At 45.3% G+C, this 15,653-nt stretch overlaps 2 protein-coding genes and 1 pseudogene across 5 annotated transcripts in view; 1 reads left to right on the forward strand and 2 right to left on the reverse strand.

Annotated features, from left to right (window-relative positions):
- The window catches only part of DRC9 (dynein regulatory complex subunit 9), a gene marked incomplete at both ends in the record, with an annotated part of 38,719 nt that extends 28,032 nt beyond the window's left edge, over positions 1-10,687 (forward strand). Inside the window, 3 exons of the mRNA XM_080919523.1 lie at positions 5,745-5,876; positions 6,653-6,754; positions 10,565-10,687. Coding sequence (XP_080775649.1) covers positions 5,745-5,876; positions 6,653-6,754; positions 10,565-10,687 — 357 coding nt within the window. The remainder of the gene's footprint in view (positions 1-5,744; positions 5,877-6,652; positions 6,755-10,564) is intronic.
- On the reverse strand, positions 7,415-9,254 carry LOC308422234 (heat shock cognate 71 kDa protein-like; annotated as a pseudogene). Its single transcript has one exon. The product of its transcript is annotated as a heat shock cognate 71 kDa protein-like (transcript).
- A 1,374-nt stretch (positions 10,688-12,061) lies between the features above and the next one.
- The window catches only part of LRCH3 (leucine rich repeats and calponin homology domain containing 3), a gene marked incomplete at both ends in the record, with an annotated part of 95,646 nt that continues 92,054 nt past the window's right edge, over positions 12,062-15,653 (reverse strand). For all 3 annotated transcript variants that reach the window (XM_080918738.1, XM_080918737.1, XM_080918735.1), the window contains one exon: positions 12,062-15,248. In XM_080918738.1, coding sequence (XP_080774864.1) covers positions 15,120-15,248 — 129 coding nt within the window. The remainder of the gene's footprint in view (positions 15,249-15,653) is intronic.

Consider the following 15,653-nt stretch of genomic DNA (forward strand, 5'->3'; position numbering starts at 1 on the left):
GCTTAGTCAGCATAGCTTGACCTGTTCACTAAAACTTTGTTTATACATTCTCAAAAACTGTGAGGGGTTTAGGCTGATGATGATGCATATTTGGACTTTTCTATGAGACCTTGTAGCTGTCAGCCAGTAAGTTCTGTCCTTGTCTACTTTCTCAAGAATGGGGTGTTTTGAAAAAGTCTCAGAGCCCCTGAAAACTTTATTTTTATATTTCACTGGAACTTAGTGTCCTTACCCTGCTCCTCTGAAGATGTCTGAGAGCAGAGACTGCTTCCTTAATGAGAGGACGGACTTCACGGGTCTCTCCAGGTCCCTTGTGAGCCCTCAGGGTCATGCCAGTTTGTGAGGGAGGCAGGTCTCTCTTGGCCAGGTGGCAAATCTGCTTCTTCAGGTCATTAAGTATCTACTTCAGCTAGGTAGCACACTATTGCAACCTGGCAGAGCCCACGGAACAAGCCAGTCCCTGAAGGGTTTCCATGTGTGCTAGTGAGGCAGCCAAGAGTGGTCTGGTGGAGAGCGGCAAGAACCGCTTCTCCTCTGGCTGCTTTCCCATGGGGCCAGCTGTGACCTCAGGGGTCTTCCTTGAGGTGGGCCCTGACTTCCATGGTGTGCAACCCTGAAAAACCCCTTGGTGACTGGCAATGAAGACAAGGTAGTTGTGAGGTTGAGGACGCACAACAACCAGACTGCGCTCACAGGCATCATCTGCTATGGCTAGTCATGGGACTTTTAGGCACAAAACTGATTTGCCAGTTAGCTTCAAGCAGAACAGTAAGACAGTCCAGGTCTGGTAGATTTCTCTTTTGAATGACCACAGTGGAGACTCTGAGTCTCTCACCCACTCTCTGGAACAAGGTCAACGTACCAGATCCAGGGCCCTTTTATTACAGTGTTGGGGACAGGTCCCTCTTAGGGTGAACCACTGCACACACATAATGCCAGTCTTCCTCTAGGTTTTAGCCAGGAGTCTGGAGTGGCTTAGACACTAGCCCCTTGAGAGATGACCAAACATCAGCTCTGAGTTGACAGTGATCCATGGAGACTCTCGTCACAACGGGGACTGAGTAGCCAGATGACTGTAGTCTCTGCTGCTGTGGGTTTGCGTGTTCCATGGAGCTGAACTGTGGCTACTTCCCAAAGTGCTGAATATATATAGTGGAGAAGACACACTCGAGACAGATGTAGGAGAGTTTGGAAACTCCCACCCCACTGAAAATAAAACCTCAGGCTTGCTGTACCCCTCACGAAACTGCAGAGGTGAGCACCACCTACAACACCCGACTGCTGCTGTTTGTCAACACACATCTGCACTACAGCTGCTAAGCTCCAAACCAATTTGAAAGCTCCCACCAGAAGCAGTTGCTTTCGCCAGCAGGACCATAAGTGCCTTCCTCCTACATGGGGGCTGCTGATTCTCCGGCTGTCACGGCGAGGTCTACAGAGACATCGGCTTTGACACGCCATCAGATCTCCCGCTGCATTAATGACACCATGCTGCTACGCAGCAACCATGGCAAATGATTTTTACTAAGACATTAATTAGGGTGAGTTAGGGTGGGATCAGCTTCGTTCCTAGTGCCAATTGTGTGTGATTATCATCTACTTAACACAAATCACACTGTCAATTTAAACAGTTAACTAAAGAAGCATGAGCTATTAATTTGGAACAGATTACCATGAAGGGATAGAGAGCGCTCTGAAGGCTAGCACAGGGCGGCTGCCACCATCGGAGAAAGGAACTAGGGAGGTGGAAGGCAAATCTTTCCCATGATGCCAAGAGGTGCTTTTGAGTATGATTCTTACTATGTAGCTTACAGTGTTCTCCACCTCATTTTGATCTTGCCTTCTTCCTCTTCCCCTTCTATCCCATCTTCTTCTTCCTTCCCTCTTCCTTCTTCAATCAGATGAACACTCAGTTGTGTAAGATGGTTATTCATTGGGATTATCTTCTTCCCTTTTAATATGTTGAAGTAAAGCACTGTAGGTTTGTTGTGTCCGTTACATTTTTGGTGATAACCTTACCTGGTCACAATGCATATAATGCTGCAGTGACCAGGGAACCAGAGCGTAGGGAGCCTCCAGGAGACCTCGCGTTGTGTCCTCTAGCGCCCTCTGCTGATGAAGCTTAGTATTTTGTTAGGTGGCCAAAGAAACATTTCCAGTAAGGCCAGGCCACGCAGAAGGAACTCTGAGAGGCAGTAGTTGGTAGCTGACTCAAATGGGGAGGTTTACTCTGTAGGTCACTGGTGTGCACATTTTATTATGTGAAGGGGTTCTTGCTGAAGTTATTTTAAAGCCAGTGACTTCTCATTTATTTTTAATTTTGTTTTGGTGGTGGTGGGAGGAGGGCAGCATACAGCATACATTACATAGTCCTGGCTGACCTGGAACTCACTGTGGAGTCAAGGTTGGCCCCAAACCCATTTCAGTTGTCTCTTAAATGCCAGGATAAAGGTATGTCACCGTACCTGTCTGAGATGAATCATTTTCATCCATCAATAAGATTTTTTGATGTATTTTTCTCCTTTAATATGTTAATAAAGTAAAATGCACTTAATGTATCTTACGTTTGTTTGTTTGTTTGCTTATGTGTATATGTATCTGCCACATGGAAGCCAGTGGAGTGTGCCAGATCCCCTGGGGCTAGAGTTACAGGTGGTTGTGACCTGCTCAAACTCAGACCCTCTGCAAGACCAGGATAGGCTCCTAACCATTGAGCCACCCCTCCAGTCTCTGTAGAGTTATAGACTGTAATAATCTATTCACTAATGTCGAGTCATCTTTCATTTCCTAGGATAATGTCTACCTGGGGATGCTGTGTTGTTAACAAGCCGCTAGGGTTAATGTACTTTGATTTTTCAAAAATATTTTTAAAAAGATTTATTTATTTCATATATGTGAGTACACTGTCACTGTCTTCAGACACTCCAGAAGGGGGGATCAGATCCCATTCCAGATGGTTGTGAGCCACCACGTGGTTGCTGGGAACTGAACTCAGGACCTCTGGAAGAGCAGTCAGTGCTCTTAACTGCTGAGCCATCTCTCCAGCCCACAACTTTGATTTTTATATCTGTTTGTTTGTTTTCTGGGACTATTTTGTTGTGTTGCTGTCAGAGTTCACTGGCTTGGCTCCATGGTTTGGGAACTTTCCCATCTTCCTATGATCTGAAACCCTAAAGAGAAATAGAATAAAACTGTATGTGATGTTTGAAGTGTAGTAAAATCCAAGCTGTCTTGACTGGGTTTCTCTTTCTCCTGTCTTTATGTGTTTGCAGAAGGTATCACATTTATTTTCTTGGGTGTCATATTTTGAAAGGGAAACATTTGGCTGCCTAGAATGATATTTTATATCTTCATTTACCAGATCTTTCTGAGTCACATTTTGTAGCATGTCTTCCTAGGAAAGAATCCATTTTGTTTCAGATCTTTGGAGCCCCCAGTGCTGGGTTCAGGCATGCTCCACCATGCCTAGTCTTCTGTATCTTACTCCTGAATGCTCCTGGAGCTTAGGAGTCACTTATTTCTGCTCTTCACTAGTAGCCTCTGAGAACTATTTTTAAATTATGTGTGTGTGTGTGTGGGGGGGCATCTGGGCATGAGTGCAGGTGCCCAGGAGGTCAGAAGACAACTCTGGACTCCCGGAGCTGGGGTTACAGGCCGCTGAGCCCAAAAGGACATGGGTGTTGGGAACTGAAATGGTCCTCTGAAAGAGGACAATGGTGCCATCTCTTGAGCTCAATGGCAACCTTCAAATTTTTTGTCACTGTTTTGTTTTCCAAGACAGGGTTTCTTTGTGTGTCCCTGGCTGTCCTGGAACTCGCTCTGTAGACCAGGCTGGCATTGAACTCACAGATCTACCTACCTCTACTTCCTGAGAGCTGAGATTAAAGGCATGCACCACTATCCAATCTGCTGCAATCTTAAAATTTTTTATACATGCCTAGGTTTTACTGTCTCTCTCTTAGGTCTAGAATTAATCATTATGCATATTCTATTGCTTTTATTAAAATTCTTATTTACTGGCTCCTTTCCAATATCCTGTGTTGAAATCAACTTATACAAATGTCATCCATTAGCACACCACTATTACACTGCACTGTGCTGTGTGTGGAGATTGTTGTATCTCCACTTTATAACCAATAGCGGAGAGAGCTAGAGGTCTAAAGAATTAAAAAAACTTGAGTGCGAGACTCAAACCTTGGTGATCTGCCTTCAGAGCCTGGGTTCCTCTGACTGCCTCCTGAGGGGCTGTCATGAGAATCGCACATCACTGGGTTTTTTTTTTTTTTTTTTTTTTTTTTTTTTTTTTTTTTTTTTTTTTTGTTATACGTCTTTCATTTTCTCTTACAAAAGGATATCTTCAAGTAACTTTCATAAACTGGATCTCATCATCTTTCCCTCATATTTGAAACTTTGGCTGGCATATTAGATTCATATCTATTTTCATTTAGAAATTTGAGATTCCTCTCCCCTCAGTCAAGGTGTCTTATATCCCAGGCTGGTCTAGAACTTGCTATGTAGCTCACAATGTCCTTGAACTCCTGATCCTCCTGCTTCTATTTTGGCTACAGGTATAGGTACCCATGTCTAGTTTTATGTGGTACAGATTATCAAACCCATGGCTTCATGCATGCCCAGCATCCCAGCATCCCAGCATCCCAGCATCCCAGTATCCCAGAATCCCAGCATCCCAGCATCCCAGCATCCAGCATTCCAGCATTCCAGCATCCCAGCAAAGCTATCCCCAGAATCCCAGCATCTAGCATTCCAGCATCCCAGTATCCAGCATCCCAGCATGCCAGTAGAGCTATCCCCAGCATTCCAGCATCCCAGCAGAGCTATCCCCAGCCCACCCACATTTCAGTCTTTTTTGATGGGTGTTCAGTATTGTTAATTAAAAAAAAAAAAAGAGAGAGAGAGAGAGGACAGCTGATGTCATTGCTTATATTTCAGAATTTTCTGTCTCTTTGCAGCTTTCCTAGAGAGGCACCTGAAAACCACCCATAATCCCCATGCATGTTATCTTGTCTTTCAGTGTTGATTTATTTCTGAAGTGTGTAAGCATTTGTTTTGCAGTGCTGGTTGTCAAACCCAAGGCCACATGTGCTGCACCTTCATCCTGCCTTTGTTTTGTGCATTTTTCTCACTTTATTAGTTCTTTGATGATTTCGTTAAAATGTAAATCATAATTATTCTTCTCAAACTCCTCCTGGATCCAATCCCCACTTCCCTGCCCACCTGTGTCCTTAAACAAACAAACAAACAAACAAACAAACAAACAAACTCATCAGATACAATTAATGTGGTCCATCTTCTCTGGGATCTAATCAGATCTAATCTAATCACCAATGGAGTATGGTGACTACCAGGGGCCACACCTTCAAAGCATCTAAGAGAGGGGCTTCTTGCCCACCTCCATACTCTGTTCTGGGATTTTTGTCTGGCCTGAGTTTCATGTGCCTAGTACATATTGTCATATGCTGTGAGTTCATAGATGCCCCTCCTCCTTTAAAAATGGAGTTGCTCACACACAGAAAAGTACACAAATATGGAGTGTATAGCCACCAACCAGACACAAAGAACATGTCAGCATCTGGGCTGGTCTCTCTCGGTCCTACACCAAGTCTGTTGTGATAAGATCTCTGTAGGAAAATTTGTTGTTGTTGAACTTGCTCTAACTGGCATCATCTGGTCCTGTTATTTTATGTCTGGTGGGAAGTATGTTTTAACATGTTTTCCCCAAGTAGATACTTGAGGAGAAGCTGGAGTTCTGGATGGAGAAGTTCGATAAAGACACAGAAGCAAAGCAGAATGAGTTAAATGCTCTCAAGGCTGCCAAGGCCAGTGACTTAGCGCATCTTCAAGACCTGGCAAAGATGGTAAGGGTGGCGGGCTGACCCTGGGCTACGGATGGGAGCTAAGGGGGTCTGGGAAGACAGGTTTAGTCAAAAGCAGAGTAGGCCAACGGGGTGATGAAGATGATCGCGTGAGTAGTTATGGCACGAATGCTGGATGACTCTGTTGCAAGCACACTTTTATTTTTTGGGGCAGGGTCTTTGGAGTCCAGGCAACCCTGGAACGTATGATGTAGTGATCTTCCTACCTCCGCCTTCTGAATGCTGAGATCACAGATGAGATCAGGCCAGAGAATCTTCTTGTATTTTAGGATGAAATTATCTGAGACTCCTTGAGAGAGATGCTACATTAAATAAAACAAAATTTTATGGACCCTAAAGACAATTTAAAAATGTTGAGTTTTGAAAACCTGACTACTTCATTGACTAGATGTAGAACTTCCTAAATTTCTAGTTTAAAACATGGTTTTTTGCATATGTACATTCTATTAAAGTTTTAAAACTATTATCTGGAGAATACAAAAGTGAATTTGTGTGATTTTAAAAAAGCTTAGCCTTGAATTAGTTAAATTTTAAAAAATTGAGGAACAATTCTGTGGTGTGAATACACAGACTGGGAATCCAGCAGTAGTCTTTGTTTTTTTTTTTTTTTTTTTTTTTTGAGACATATCTTTGCTGTGTAGTTGAGATTGGCTTTGAACTTTCATCAGTCTTCCTGTCTGTGTCTCTTGAGTTCCGGAACTACTGGCATGTAGGGTTGGTTGGGCTGCGGCCTGACTTTGCCCCGTGTATTTGTGCAGATACGGGAATATGAGCAGGTCATTATTGAGGACCGGGTAGAAAAGGAGAAGACCAGGAAGAAATTGGAGCAGGATGACCTGGAACTAAAGAGCATTGTGAAGGTAGGACACTCAGAGGTTGGAGGTACAGGTTAGAGGTGGGCCACTGGGGATCCTGCAGCACATGGGTGAGGTCTGCAGTCCACAGTGCAGGAAAACAGCTGACAGAACAGCAATCCTCACTCTGGGAGGAGGTGTGTAATGGAAGAATCCTCTGTCCAGACACTGGATCTGAGGTCACCGCTAACCCAAGGCGAGGCGACTATGCAGGTAGAGCATTTCTGAATGCCCTGCTCTCCTCAACACCCTGTTGTAAGTCAGCCCTGGCTGTGTGATGCCTGCCAATAGAAGCTACTTTAAAGAAAACAGAAAGTGGAAGGGACAAAGGAAGTTAGAAAAAAACATTTAAAACTTTAATTATACACAGACACTCTTTCTTTTCTCTCTTCACTCAGAGACAGTGTTTTGTCCACAGCCCTGACTGCCCTGGGACTTCCTGTGTAGTCCGCAGTGCCCCATCCTCCTCAGCCTCCAGGCTATTGGGGATTATAGCAGTCAAGCCTGGCTGAGATAGTGACCCTGCAAATATTAACGACGACAGCATGATCAGTTCTAGTTTCTGGAAAATATTTTTTATGGTGCCAATTTCAATAGTTTTATTATTCCATGTTACTTGTTTTTGGGTCCCTGTGGAACAATGCTATACCCTCTACTTGGACTGACTTAATCCACCCCTTCAATGGTGGGGCCTGAAGAAACACCACCAGATGGAGGAGCTCCACCACCAGGGAAGCCACCAGCACTCTGGTACAGCTTGGTTAATGATAGGGTTGCAGACTTTCTCCAGTTCTTTCTGCTGATGCTCAAATTCTTTCTTCTCTGCAGTCTGGTTCTTATCCACCAGCTGATACTTTCATTGCTCTTGTCAAGAATCTTCTGTGTGTCTTCATCACTGATCTTGCCTTGAAGTTTCTCATCTTCAACAGTTGCTTTCATGTTGAAGGCGTACGACTCCAGTGAATTCTTGGAGGAAACCTTATCTCTCTGCTTCCCATCCTCAGCCTTGCACTTCTCAGCTGCTTGGACCATGCACTCAATATCCTCCTGACTCAAGCGGCCCTTGTCATTGGTGATGGTGATCTCGTTCTCCATTCCTGTGCTCTTATCTGCAGCAGAAACATTGAGGATGCCATTGGCATCAATGTCAAAAGTGACCTCAATCTGAGGCACCCCACGGGGTGCAGGAGGTATGCCTGTGAGCTCACACTTTCCAAGCAGGTTGTTGTCCTTGGTCATGGCCCTTTCACCTTCATACACCTGGATGAGTACACCGGGCTGGTTGTCAGAGTAGGTGGTGAAAGTCTGTGTCTGCTTGGTGGGAATGGTGGTATTGCACTTGATAAGGACAGTCATGTCTCCACCAGCAGTGTCAATACCAAGGGAAAGAGGAGTGACATCAAGAGAAGCAGATCCTGAACATTCTCAGACCTGTCCCCAGATAGAATTGCTGCCTGGACAGCTGCACCACAGGCAACAGCTTCATCGGGGCTAATGCTCTTATTCAGTTCTTTCCCACTGAAAAAGCTTCTGAATCTTGGAGATTCTGGTAGAACCACCCACCAAGACAATATCATGGATCTGTGACTTGTCTAGTTTGGCATCTTGAAGGGCCTTCTCTACAGGGCCCAGTGTGCCACAGAGCAGGTCAGCATTCAACTCCTCAAATCGAGTGGGTAATGGAGGTACAGAAGTCAATTCCCTCATAGAGAGAATCAATCTCAATACTGGCCTGGGTGCTGGAGGAGAGGCTGTGCTTGGCCTGCTCACAGGCAGTGCGGAGACGCCGGACAGCCCTCTTGTTCTCACTGATGTTCTTCTTGTGCTTTCAATTAAACTCAGCAACAAAATGGTTGACCATTCAGTTGTCAAAGTCTTTTCCACCCAAGTGGGTGTCTCCAGCTGTTGATTTGACTTCAAAAATTCCATCCTCAATAGTGAGGATTGACACATCAAAAGTGCCACCTCCCAAGTCAAAAAACAGCTCCAACCTTCTTCTTATCTAAGCCATAAGCAACAGCAGCAGCGATTGGTTCACTGATAATTCGAAGTACATTGAGGCCAGCAATAGTTCCAGCATCTTTTGTTGCTTGTCGCCGAGAGCCACTGAAGTAAGCTGGCACTGTGACCATGACACTGGTAACAGTCTTTCCAAGGTATGCTTCTGCAGTTTCCTTTGTCAGAACCACTGAGGAAACTTCCTCTGAATACTTCCTCTCCCCTTTGTATTTGACTTGGACCTTGGGCCCGCCTGCATCATTCACCACCATGAAGGGCCAGTGCTTTGTATCAGACAGAACATCTGATCTCAGTTGGTGGGGCTCACTGCAACCTGATTCTTAGCCGCATCCCCAATTAATCGTCCTTTGTCAGTGAAAGCAACATAGCTTGGCGTGGTGCGGTTACCCTGGTCATTGGCAATGATTTCTACCTTTCTGTGCTGGAAGACACCCACACAGGAGTAGGTGGTGTTAAGATCAATGCCAACTGCAGGTTCCTTAGACATGGTTGCTTGTGTGTAGGCCCAGCTGGGCTGGCAACAAGACCACACAAATGCCTGAGAGCTGGCTTCGCATTCAATGAGACCCTCTGGAAAATATTTTTAAGATTCATTTTTAATTATGAACATGTCTGTGTCTGTGGGTGGATTTGCGCATAAGAGTGCAGGGGCCCACAGAGCCCAGGAGAGGCATCAGAATTACAGATGGCGCTGGAGTTAGAGATGGTTGTGAACTTCCAGATGTGGGTGTTGGGAAACTTACTCTAGACATCTGCAAGAGCAGTATGTGCCCTTAACTGCTGAGTCCTCTCTCCCACCCTTGGAAAAACATTTTAAGGCAAAAATTGCAGAGATTTCAGCTGGTTTTGGAAAAAAAAATCAACCAACCAACCAACCAAACCTCTGCCTGGACATTCTTCAAGGGCCCTGGCAGAAATGGATTTGAGATGTAGAATAGGAGGCAAGTTCTGCCTGTGTAGCTCAGGCTGCCTGTGAACTCCACTGCCCAACTGCTGGAATTACGGGTGTACACCATCACAAGGCCATGTTCTGTTGCTTTGTGGCACTGGGTATCAAGCCCAGAGCCTCTTCAGCATTTTTTAGTGTGGTTATTACTAAGCCATTACCACAAGTCCAAAAATGAGAACTCTGAAGTACTTTCAGGACCAGGTATGGAAACATCTTTAACTGGCAATGCACGGTGGAAGAGCATGCCTTTAATCCTAGGATTTGGGAGGCAGAGTCAGGCAGATCTCAGTGAGTTTGAGGCTAGCCTGGTCTATAGAGGGAGTTCTGGGACAATCGAGGCTACATGGAGAAACCCTGTCTCAAAACAAACAAACAAAAACAAAACAAAAAAATAAACAAGCAAAAACCCAAAACAAAGTAGGGAGCTAACCAGAGATTGCTTTTGCTCTCACCAGTGGACTCATGTTCCCTAGTGGGCTAGTCTGATTTTACAATCTAGACAAGAATAGTTGCATAAAACTGACAAAGACATTCAAGGGACTCTCTGAATCCTACCCGTCTAGCAGCTCCTTAAAGATGTGTGATACACTGAGACTTCCCAGTGTGTCCCTGACTGGGCACAGGTAAGAGGCATGCACTCATTTTGCATTCAGTGGCTGTGAGGTGTTACCAAGGGAGCAAGAGTGCACAGAAGTTGAGGCTCTAAGGCTGAAGGATGGCATGGCCTACTTCGTCTCCAGGTAGCTGTACTGACAGCAGCCTGGCCACTTCCATGTCCCGGATCTTCTTGTTGGAAGCGACTGTTGGTTCTCTCACTGAGGTGAATTCCCCTTGCTTTTCTCTTCCAGCTCCAGGCCTGGTGGCGAGGTACAGTGGTCCGAAAGGAAATTGGAAATTTCAAAATGCCCAAGAAAGAGAAAGATGACGGCAAAGACTCAAAAGGCAAGGAGAAGGGGAGAGGAAAGAAGTAGCAAGTTTCTCCTGTTCCTTCTCAGGCCTCGAGACATACATGATGCTGCCCCAACACCCACCTATGGGCTCATGGAGACCCCTAAGGAGTTTGCTATGCCTGCTTCTCTAGTTTTCAAACCCCAGTCAGGTCTAGGACATGGCTGTGGGGCCTCTTCAGACTAGACTTTGGGAAGAGACACGTTGAGTAGCTTTGTGAACATCCTTATTCTCTCTCACCAGAAAGCAGTTCATTGGCTTATAGTGAAGTATTAAAATCTCCTGACACATCTGACTCTGACTTTATGCCATATGATTAAAGTGAAAAGCTATTATAAGCAAGAGTAAATTATTCAGTGAGAATTATAAGGTTATCACCTAGCATCATGAGCACACACACATGTAGTTAATGTTGGCTCTTGCCTGTCTCACAGGGTGAACATTAGTCTAGAGATGGTGGTGTTGGGGGACAGTTCATAATACACCTCTTACATAAGCTGTTTCAGTGACTTTTCTGGGGACAGATAGGGATGGAAGTGGCTGATATATGGTAAAATGGCATGTAGATACATAGTCCTCCAGTGGTAAAGACTGGGTCATGGGTTCTTCAGAAGGCTAGAGATGATGTTTGTCAAGAGAGACACAACTATATACATTATCTGGATATTATGACTTGAAGAAACGAGACACATGGGCTGGAGAGATGGCTCAGTGGTTAAGAGCACAGACACAGCTTGTTTCTTTACAAACAAACAAAACCCAGTGTGTATGTGGCCAGGCATGGAAACGTGTGTATATGTATGCATGCCATAGCCTGCGGGAGGTGGGGTCAGAGGATAGGTTCCAAAAATTGTTTTCTTCTACTGTATCTCTCTGTATTATTTAGGTCCTGGATATCAAACTCAAGTCATTAGGCTTGGCAGAAAGCAAGCCCGTTTGCCTGCTGAGCCTTTTCATTGGCCCTCAACTGCCCCGCCCCCCGAAAAGTCTCACACATTTCATGATATGAAATTTAAACTTTTTGATGCAGAGTCTCATGTAGCCCAGGTTGGTTTCAAATTCGCTATGTAGTCTAGTGGCCTTGAACCTTATGCTGTGCCTCCTACGTGCTGGGATTACAGGAGTTGAGTGACCATACCTGGTTCATGCAGTGCTGGGAATGGAACCCAGAACTTTATGCATGCTAGTAGGCACACTACTCACTGCACTGTAGCCCCAGCCTGAATGGAATCTTCTCCTACTGCTAGCGCAGGCAATCTTACTGTCTGCACCTCTTTAAGAAAGAGAATGTGAACCTCAAAGGTCCAGTGAGCCTGAGAAATGGCCTTTCTTTGATTTGTCTTTGGCAAGGAAACCATGCTTTAGGCTGAAATATTTTAAAGTGTTTATTACATGCTATTGGAGTATTGGCTTTTATTTTAATGTCCACATATAAGATGACATACAGGCAATTAAAAATAACATACACAGTATTGACATATTTATACTTAGAACTTACACAACATATTTACAAACATACAAATATAGGACAATGTTTATAAAACCTTTTATTAATTACATGTTTATAACATTTCAGAAATAAAATCTGCTGTAAACTGTCTCACTGCTATGTGTATACAAAAGGCTCCTAAATAACCCAGTTCTCCTTCATCCCCATAGCCATCTAAGCACTTAGCTCTTAGTCCATCAGATTCATCGGCACATCACTGCTGACTAGAGGCAAACAAATGGCGGGCTCCTTCGTTAGTTGCAAGGGTGTATTTACAGGGCTGCTGGGTTGGAAACCACCCTCTGCTCTGCCTTTTCTAGTCTGTTCTAGCAGATACAAGTTCTTCCTCAGGAGAGTTCTTCAGACCTGCTCATTACAGGGGCATCCTGGTCAGAGTGCCAGGCGGCTGACAACCGCAGGTGGCAGGGCAGAGCTGGCAGGCACTTGGCTGATCTCCTTTAGCATGGGCAAGGTAGCCATTTCCATCCAGGGGACTATGACATGGCTAACTTTATCTCCTGCTGGGGTCTAGCAAGGTTAAATATCCAAATGAATTGTCCTTTCCAATTTGGACACCTATAAGAAGCCACAAAGGCCCAACAGAAGTGAAGCACTGACTTGCTGTGTGCTGACTCGTAGGAACTGTATTTTACTGCCCACCAACACTGTGCAACTGTATCCTAATCATTCAAAGTTGTATTAGTTTGGTAAGTAATTAAGGTCTCATAGGAAAACTGCAGTGTTAAAATGTCCTCCTCCTCTCTCTGAGGTAGGCCTGGAACCCAATATGTGGACCAGATCTGCCTCCTCTGTCCCTCAAAAGCTGGGACTTTTTTGGCATGTGCCATCATGCTTCCAATGTCAGCTTACTCTTCGGAGCTCTTGCAGCCATTCCAAGTGTTGCACTGTGTAATGTCTTCTGGAACCATTTTAATGTCATCTGTATAATTAAGATCTGGGATTTAGGAAAGATGCTGAGGTTTAGTGCTTCCTGGAAGGAAGCATATCTGCAGTCCAGAAGCACAGTTGGTCACAGCGAGCTCTGGCCGCTGGCCCTGGGGACTGGTGATGAACAGGCTGGGCTCTGGGCTCTAGTCCTACCGTTCTCTGAGGACCATGCAGGACTGGGCAGGAGTGCAGACACTCTCTGTTACACTTACTTTGGCTCGACATAAGGTCTTGCTACGTAGCCAAGGCTGGCCTGAAATTAATGATCCTCCTGCTCTAGTTGCCTGAGTTACAGGCATGAGCCACCATGCCTGGCTGCTCTTATAGGCTTTTAAACTTGAATAAAAGTGGCAGCATTCTAATAAACACTTCTCTGCACAAACAAGGAGAAACTGTTTTGACTAGATATCCACTGCTATGTACAGGAGTGTTTTACTTTCCTGTATATATATACACCGTGTGTGTGCCTGACCTGCAGAAGCCAGTAGAGTGCAGTTGTGAACCCTCATCTGCGAGGGCAGCACAGGCTCTTACTACTGAGACAGCTCTCCAGCCACAGTCAAATACAGCCCGGCGGGCTGTAGCTGGCTATTGCCTACTCTGGACTCCAAATCCTGATTTTCCACCTCCCACTTTTGGGATGTCTGGTATCATAGGCCATGTACCTCTCTGAGCTTTTTTAAGGTGATGCTGGGGATGGAACCCTGGTCAAGTATCAAAGTTACTTTTAGATGCTGCACAGGGTAATACTGTTCTGAAATGTAAGCCTTGGGAAGAAAACCCACAAAAGTTAACAATCTTTTATAGGAAAACCCTATAAAACAAACAGCTTTATGTAATTACTGTATTTGGGTTCTAACTTCAGCAAACACCAAAGATGCAACTAACAACTAAAGAGTCCAAAATGTAGGGAAGAGAAGCCTTGGTGCTTAAATTTAAATAGAGACTCCTACACTGTGCTGGAGCCCTTGGGCCTTTTGTTCTCTGAACACAGTGGAGGATCTCAGAGAGGAGTAGATGAAAAACAGGAAGCAGCTCTCAGAGCTATCTTGTAGCTATGGGAACTGGCAGTCACCTGCACGGATTGTAAGAATGTCTTTCCTTCAGTCCCAGGAGTGGGGACCTGTGGGTCAGCTGTGCCTGGCCCAGGTGCCTGGGATCAGCACGCAGGGCTCACTGAGGCAAATGCAAACACTGCTGGGTAGTGCATGCTACAATTTATAGTTTACAATGTGTGGAGTGTGTCTGTTCAGGAAACAGCAGGGTGAGCATGGAACCGCTCTCTAGAAAAAGATGGGGTGGTAGTGGGCAAGCCTGGGGAGGGGTCTGGGTATTGGCCTTAGATACCTGTTATACTGTGCAGAACCTAGGGCTTCTCTATGGTTTTGCTTTCTTTGACAGGAAAGTCCAAGTCATCATAATATAGCCTTTGATTTGAATGTGGTTGAAAAATACAGTAGGGGTGGTGTCCTCAGACCACATAACAATGTGTCTTGGGACAGTGGTCTTCACTGCCGAGAAACCCAATGTCTGCTGGAAGTGGAGGTTCCTAGACCACATCCCAACCTTTGATGCAAATCTGGATTTCACAAATGCTCCAGAAGAATGAAGTCCAACTGTAGAAACCATCGAGCTGTAGACACCTAGGAACTGGCAGACACAATAACTGTGTCTGTCTTCTGAGAGAGCTCAATATCCAGCTGTGAAAACACTGGCTCTGGCATGGCAAACAAGCCTGCTCCTAACAAAGAAAGCACCATCAGCTTCGTCTTCCATGATGGGGCCTCAGTAACGAAAGTTCCACTTAAAAAAACCGTGTCTTCATTAAAAATAAAAAAACAGTGGAAATGGGTTTAATCTCCCCTAAAATGGAGAAATGAAACACAACATTCCTGGCAGGAATCATGAAGACAGTGCTTCTAGGAACACACAGGGCTCTGTCTGAGCAGGCAGCGCCAGCAATCAAGTCCTCCTGCTCCTTGTCTTGGCTGTGCCAACACGCAGGGCCCTGGGAGTCCTCAGACAGCAGAGAGCTGTGGCTGCGGCTGCTGCTTGGGTGGGGCTAGTTCCAGGAGGGCCTGGACTGTCACTGCAACCTGGCCCAACCCTTTCTCTTCTAAAATGTGCAGAGGCAAACATAAGTGCTCCTGAAAGGGGACAATGTAACAAAACAAACAAAAGAAAACAGGATGAACATCAGAGCTGAGAGAACACGGGTCCTTCCATCCCCACCCCATAGTAATCAAGTGAGATACAAAGTTCCTGGTAAACCCACCCTGCTTAAGGAGGCAGACGCAGGCGTGTCTCACACTTGGGGTCACTTTATTAACACAACCACAGTTCATACAGAACATTTAGGAAGCAGAAGATTGACTGGAGACACACATTTACACAACAGAGAACAGAACACTGCAGAAAACCACACTCCATCCCTGATAAAGACCAGGGCAGACTTACAGAGCAGGTACAAATGCAAAACCAGCCTAAGACACAGCAGGGCTCAAGTGGAAGACAGGATTCAGAGGACTCTCTGAAGGACACATAGACAGCAG

The sequence above is a fragment of the Micromys minutus genome, assembly GCF_963924665.1.
Source record: "Micromys minutus genome assembly, chromosome: 7".
Classification (NCBI taxonomy): Eukaryota; Metazoa; Chordata; class Mammalia; order Rodentia; family Muridae; genus Micromys; species Micromys minutus.